The sequence below is a fragment of the Triticum dicoccoides genome, chromosome 7B, assembly GCF_002162155.2.
Source record: "Triticum dicoccoides isolate Atlit2015 ecotype Zavitan chromosome 7B, WEW_v2.0, whole genome shotgun sequence".
Lineage (NCBI taxonomy): Eukaryota > Viridiplantae > Streptophyta > Magnoliopsida > Poales > Poaceae > Triticum > Triticum dicoccoides.
The window spans coordinates 101056039-101063079 of NC_041393.1; the positions used below are offsets into that span (position 1 = coordinate 101056039).

Here is a 7041-nt window from a genome sequence, read left to right on the forward strand (position 1 = left end):
CACCATCTCCGCTTCCGCCGCACCTCGTGAAGCTGCTCCCAGGCTAGGGTTTGATCTCCAGTCCCTTCTTCGGAGCAATGGAGGGCGGAGGCGAGGGCGCAGCACCGGCCCCAGCGGCGGCGACGGCGGCGGAGGTGAAAAACCCGAGGTGCTTCATGGACATCACCATCGGCGGCGAGATGGAGGGGAGGATCGTCATAGAGCTGTACGCGTCCGTGGTCCCGCGGACGGCGGAGAATTTCCGCGCGCTCTGCACCGGGGAGAAGGGCGTCGGCGCCTCCGGCAAGCCGCTCCACTATAAGGTTAGTGTCGAGTGTTGACTGATTAGAGCACCGTCCGATTTGATGATTCCTTCGGTGCTGTTGCCCAGTGATTCAGTGGTGGCAAATGCAATTTCGTCTGGTTGAGCGACACCTTTGAGCGATTCGGTAGTAAGTTTGCGTAATAATTGTGCCATTTAGTGCAGGAACATCTGAGTTTTGGTGCGATTTGGCTGCTCCTGTTTGCTTTTTCAGCAAAAAGTGCTTTCTCCTGATGCAATTAATAGTTTATTGTAGGGTTTTGACCCGGATTTCGTATGGTCTGCACTCCTATTTCTTGTAGATCAATTTCTTCAGAGGCTTCGTTTTTGTCGGGAGGGATTTGCTTCCCGTGTAATTACACAGCCGCTCCTGATAATTGGAACCCGTCTTTGTAAATGTCGCCCCCTTTTGTCACATGGCTGGATTTTGCTCAATCTATGCTCTAACCTAACCGGACCAGTGCCTACTTTTTCCTCTGTACTCAGAAGTGGTACTATTACTTTCCCTGTGATGTCAAATCCTGTCCTTTGCCTGTCAAAAAACAATTCGTGTCCTTTGATGTGCAGTTAACGCTGCTACCACAAGTCCTGCCACTGTTAATAAGGGCCCCCTCCCTTTTGACTTCATTCCAAAATTGCACAATGCATATATTAACCTATAAGTACCATCACGTGGTAGCTTTTGTGTGCAGACATGTGCTTGTCGGAACCTGGAAAATACACTCCTTTTTCCCTCTCAAAAGTTGGCACATCTGCCTCGTGCTGCTACAGTGCTCTTAAATCTGTGTATGAATAGGCAATGATTTGCTATCAGCCTTACAATTCAGTGATTAGATCACATGGAGGTTCTTCTACACGCGAGGAACTACGGTGCTGTTCGCAATAGTGTGTGCATGTGGTACTTCCATCAGAAAATGTTCCATTGACAGGCCGATTAGTGCAAAACACTGCACCTCTTTATTTTAAGCGAAAAGATAGCAGACCAATTTTGAGTAATCGGGAGAATTTTGTCTCCATAAAGAAACATTCGTTGGGTAGCTGGCCTTGTAGCCTTTTGGAAGGGACAGAAGCCATCACTGTATCTTGATTTTGTTTGCCACTCATTTTGATTTATGTTTTGGTCACTGTTCTTACATAAAGTGAGGACACAGTTTGTTGGTTGCCACGTGCTTAGCGTTTGGGTAACTTCTTCGCCTTCCGCACTCAACCTGAGTGAAACTAATGTTTGTGAGAACAGTGATGCGTGCGCAAGTGCAGAAGTACTTGCTGATTTCTTTCTGCTCACATGTTGGAGGCTGTGCGATGTGCATTTGGATATGGATTCTGAATGTGCATGGTATTTTTGGTTGTAGTGTTTCTTGAAAGATCCTCCCACCATCTTAAGTTCTGATATTATCGATGATCATTCTTCTTCTAATGGATGGAATTTATTTGTGTTGAAAACTATTTTTTTTCTAATTTCCATTTTCCAATTTCAACCAACAAAAGTCATGGCGAAAGTTTGATGTTGGCACAACTGTTTATGCTGCACTGATTCGTTTGCTAGTTCTTCACAGTAAGCACTTGACACATCTTTGGTAATTGATATTCTTGCAGGGATCATACTTCCATCGCATTATCAAAGGTTTTATGGTACAAGGTGGAGATTTTACTGCTGGTGATGGAACAGGAGGGGAGTCGATTTATGGCTCGAAATTTGAGGATGAGAATTTTATTTTAAAGCATGAGAGGAAGGGAATATTATCTATGGCTAATTCTGGCCCCAACACAAATGGATCTCAATTTTTCATCACTACCACCCGAACACCTCATTTAGATGGGAAACATGTAGTTTTTGCGAGAGTAATAAAGGGAATGGGTGTGGTTCGCTCTTGTGAGCACATTCCTGTTGGAGAAGCTGACCGTCCCACAGTTGATGCCATAATTGCTGAATGTGGGGAACTTCCTGAAGGTGCAGATGATGGAGTTGTGAACTTTTTCAAGGATGGTGACATGTATCCTGACTGGCCAAATGATCTTGATGAGAAGCCTACAGAGGTTTCATGGTGGATGGAAGCCGTGGAGTCTGCTAAGGCTTTTGGGAATGATAATTTCAAGGTAATTTCTGTCCTAGCTAAGCTATATCTTATTTTGTTTAGGTTAGTGGTATTTCCACATTTCCAGACTAAACTTTACTAGTTTGCCCTTATATCTCAGATGCGTTCTCAAATTTCACAACAATGTTTACTGCAGTGAATGATACTATTCTAACCTGTGCATCTTTTAGATAGGATTTAAAACCAACAATTTTAACTATTATTCCCTCCGTAAACTAATATAAGAGTGTTTAGATCACTATTTTAGTGATCTAAACGCTCTTATATTAGTTTACAGAGGGACTAGATTGAATGTTGATTGCTCAGATCAACCTTTGTGAAATCCACAGACACTTTACAAAAGACCCTGGATTTTTTGTTGTTAGCAACTTAGCATTTGTGTACCCTCCACTTTCTAGCAATATGAATATCCACCATGATCTACCGCATTTGGACTTGAACTAGTGGCTCTACAGAAGACCCTGGAGTTTTTGTAGTTATCATTTATACTCTCCACTTTCTGTGATATGAACATCCACCTTTATCTACATTTGGATCTTAACTTTAGAATAAGTTTTCACTTTCTTTGTCAAGCATATCCTATGACATATAAGATACTTAGCATCATAGTCACGACTCTTGTATGCGTTTCATAGATGTTTCATTATTAGTGCGCTGAGCTAACCTAGTTTTGCACACATGTAATGTTGTATTTCCCTATCTGGGTACCTAAAGTTAAAGCTAGTTCATCTACTCTCTACAGAAACAGCATTACAAGACGGCCCTGAGGAAGTACAGGAAAGCCCTGCGCTACTTGGATGTTTGCTGGGAGAAAGAAGAGATAGATGAAGGCAAATTTTACTATTTCTGTTCTGCACAACAATTGCTCAGCTTTTTTGTTGGTTCTGTCGCATCGTACATACTGATCATAAAACATGTCACATGACACTTATAAGTATTATGAACATGTCTTGATATGCAGAGAAGAGCTCAGCACTGCGGAAGACCAAGTCCATAATACTCACGAATAGCTCTGTAAGTTAATTACTTTGCTGGATGCGTATCTGCTATTTTTTTTATCTGGGAAAACCACATTGTTAATATTATCTTAACTAGCTGACTTAGGCACATTTGTTGTTGGCTTGTAGCATCTAGCAAGCTCTTGGAGAGTTACATAACTTAAGCTAGATAGAGTGCTACATGGCTCATGTCTCTGGCCCCAGCGCTCTAGGTTGTCTCCCTTCAAGTTGCTATGTAAAGCCAACTATAGATTAGTCTTTGAGTACCTTGTGAATAAATAAGCCCTTCCATGGAGTTCGTAGAATTGTAGTGTTCTGTAGAAGTGTAAACTCCAATCATCAATGTTGTTCATTGCTTTCTATTTACTTTGCGAGCACTGTATACTTCTTTCTTCTGCATATTATTATGCAAGTAGCTTTATATTCATGCTTTATTATACTGTTGTCAAAGAATTGTTGCCAGTCGAATGCTATTCTCGCCTGCAGCAGTGTGAACCCTTTCAACCGTACATCGGCAATAATTTTGTTAATTCCTGTTTACCAACTCAGAGAGGGCAGGCCTGGCGCAGTGGTGAAGTCCTCCCCACTTGTGCCAAGAGGTCCTGGGTTCGAACCAGCCTCTCTGCATTGCACTTTGCAGGGGTAAGACTAGGTTCCTATAATCCCTCCCCAGACCCCACCTTGTGTGCGAGCTTCTATGCACTGGGTCTGTCCTGTTTACCAACTCAGAAACGTATGATAGATATGATTTATTAGTGTCTGATAATCTTTTAAGTAATCCAAACATTTGCACACTCTGTTACACCATGTTGCTTGTTTCCTGAAACTGAGGTGATTTCTTCAGGCATGCAAAATGAAGCTGGGAGATTTGAAGGGTGCTTTGTTGGATGCAGATTTTGCGCTGCGTGAAACAGAGGGCAATGCTAAGGCTTTTTTCCGACAAGGACAGGTTATTCTCTTTAATGGTTCTATTTTCACGTTTCCAAGGGCTCATCTTATTTGGAGTGCTTAACAATATTTACCCTCTTCATTTAAGATATCTTGACTTGAATCTGACATGCACAGTGTAAGGTTATACACTCTTTGTTGTTTAGAAAAATGTTTGACCCAATATGGTGACAAGCCTATATAGCGCGTATAATAATTTTTGGTTAAAATCTGAATTTGAGTAGGTTCTAAATAGGTAGATATAGTGGCGCTATATATTTTTTGGACCCCAAAACTATATAGATTGATGTTTAGCTATATAACTACACATATGCAGCTCCTCCTCCAAGTAGATCCACTATTTGCAGTAGCTTATAGCTAGCAATAGGTCTTCATCTAATGTCTAAATCCATCTCTTATTTTGACATTCCCGAAAGGGAGCCTTGGCGCAGCCTTGCCTTGTGACCATGAGGTCACGGGTTCGAGTCCTGGAAACAGCCTCTTGCAGAAATGTAGGGAAAGGCTGTGTACTATAGACCCAAAGTGGTTGGACCCTTCCCCGGACACTGCGCAAGCGGGAGCTATGTGCACCGGGCTGCCTTTTTTTTTTTTTTGACATTCCCAAGAAAAAACAACACAAAGAGAATTGTGTTCAAGTTCGCTTTTGTTGCTTCTTGTTGATATTATTTGTTTCGACAATTCATGGATGTGAATGTTGATTTCTTAAGTGTGTGCGGTTTAGTCGAACAATATATTCCGTGCCTTCTACATATATCAATCAACAGCAATAATATGTGCCGTACTGTTACCACTTGTTGATATATGGTCACTTGAATGTGATCTGCAGGCACACATAGCACTTAATGACATTGATGCAGCGGTGGAGAGCTTCCAGCATGCATTGGACTTGGAGCCGAACGATGGTTTGCCTCTTTTCTCTTCATCGTCGGTCCTTCTCTCCGCAACCGGGTGTCTAATGAATTTGTTTTGCAACCCGCAGGAGCAATTAAACGCGAGCTGGCTGCTGCAAAGAAGAAGGTCAGTCTGATTTCGTGGTGAACCTAGTATCTGAATATAAAAATGTTAATCGTTACCAACTCCTCGCAAACTTTTACAGATCTCCAACAGGAGAGATAAGGAGCGCAAGGCATATGCCAGGATGTTCCAACCTTGAGGAAAATCGGAGGAGACGGCAAAGTAATTTCCGAGTAGCTGTTCAATTTCTGCCTCAGGCATGCGAAGGTGCTAATTATTTTCATTCCAACTTTTGTAGGAGAAGGATTGATCCATAGTTTTCTCCCCCGGGCAGAACTTTTGGTAGCTTATTCTGGGATACATACTTGAACTTTCCGCGGAAAAGACCAGTCGTCCTAGTTAATATGCCTTAAAACAGAACCTTGTGCTCTTCTTCTGCGGCATAGTTTTGCTGATGCACACCAAAGGATGTTTATGTGTTGGGAAAAAAAATTAGAGGATTATTTGTGTTGCTCGTATGACAAGGGGAGGCTGTCTCCCATTATTTTGAAAAAATACAGGGAAAAAAGTGGTAGGCAATGCTGTCCTGAGAAAAACCTGAGACACTGGACCTGAGCAGAGCATTGCTGCAGCAAGGCATGCATGCCAGATTGCCAGTAGACTTTTCCTCTTGTTTGGTCCCATTGTGGTCAAGCCTGGCCGTTGCTACTTTTCTGTGCGTCGTTTGCTTTTTCTCTTGAGATGTATGTGCCTTTTGTCTGCCACACATGCCTGCTGCAAAACGCCGCAGTGCTTTTGGCGTAATTTTCTTTCTTTTCGCAGTGGGGTTTTCACCTGGTGCATGTGCTCGGCCTCGTCCCACGCCGCTGCATTTTGGCATCCTCCTGATGGTTGCTACCGTTTGTACCCATCTTGTTCTTCCAACATGTTGGCTATGCTTATTTTGTGGGTTTCGTATGTTGCTAGATATATGCAATTTGATAAAACCCCTCCACTCCACCAGTCCCCTCATCTTCTGGGGTTCATATGGGACGTGTTTGGTTGCATGTTGTTTGGTTGTCTGCATTCAACATCTGCATGGTGTTTGGTTGCTTGCATTGCATCAATGGTTGTTTTAGGGCTGGCTGTTTGGTTGCCTGCATTTGTGTTTAAGGGGTGAGCAGATGCAAACTACAACTATTTGGCTGCATACACGGTCTAATAGGCATAATAAGTTCAAGGACAGCATGGACATCCCATGCCCCTGCTTCATCATTGGGTTGCTGAACCTTGGAAAAAATATTAACAAGTTCACAGCAAGTTCTCCCATCACCGCAACAAACTAACCACAAGTTCATACTAACAAGTTTTGAGGGCGAAAGCAAGGTCATCGTTGCAGTTGTGACTGCTGCAGCGCACCCTGCATTCGATAGAGCTGTCGTGGTTGTAGATTTGGACCTTGAGGCCTAGGCATAATAAGTTCAAGGACAGCATGGGCATCCCATGCCCCTGCTTCATCATTGGGGTGCTGAACCTTGGAAAAAATATTAACAAGTTCACAGCAAGTTCTCCCATCACCGCAGCAAACTAACCACAAGTTCATACTAACAAGTTTAGAGGGCGAAAGCAAGGTCATCGATGCAGTTGTGACTGCTGCAGCGCACCCTGCATTTGATAGAGCTGCCGTAGTTGTAGATTTGGACCTTAAGGCCTAGACTGGAGATGCGCAGCACGACGAGGTCGCAACGATCCTGTGGTGGCGGCA

General features: G+C 43.2%; 1 protein-coding gene across 1 annotated transcript; it reads left to right on the top strand.

Moving 5' to 3' along the window:
• Positions 1 to 6: 6 nt before the first annotated feature.
• Positions 7 to 6007, top strand: LOC119337980 (peptidyl-prolyl cis-trans isomerase CYP40-like). Its single transcript, XM_037610269.1, has 9 exons — positions 7 to 302; positions 1898 to 2398; positions 3140 to 3227; positions 3359 to 3411; positions 4240 to 4344; positions 5170 to 5245; positions 5323 to 5360; positions 5440 to 5519; positions 5596 to 6007. The coding sequence occupies exons 1-8, from the start codon at positions 78 to 80 to the stop codon at positions 5494 to 5496; spliced, it is 1143 nt and encodes a 380-aa protein (XP_037466166.1). The 5' UTR covers positions 7 to 77; the 3' UTR covers positions 5497 to 5519; positions 5596 to 6007.
• The last annotated feature ends 1034 nt before the right edge of the window (positions 6008 to 7041 follow it).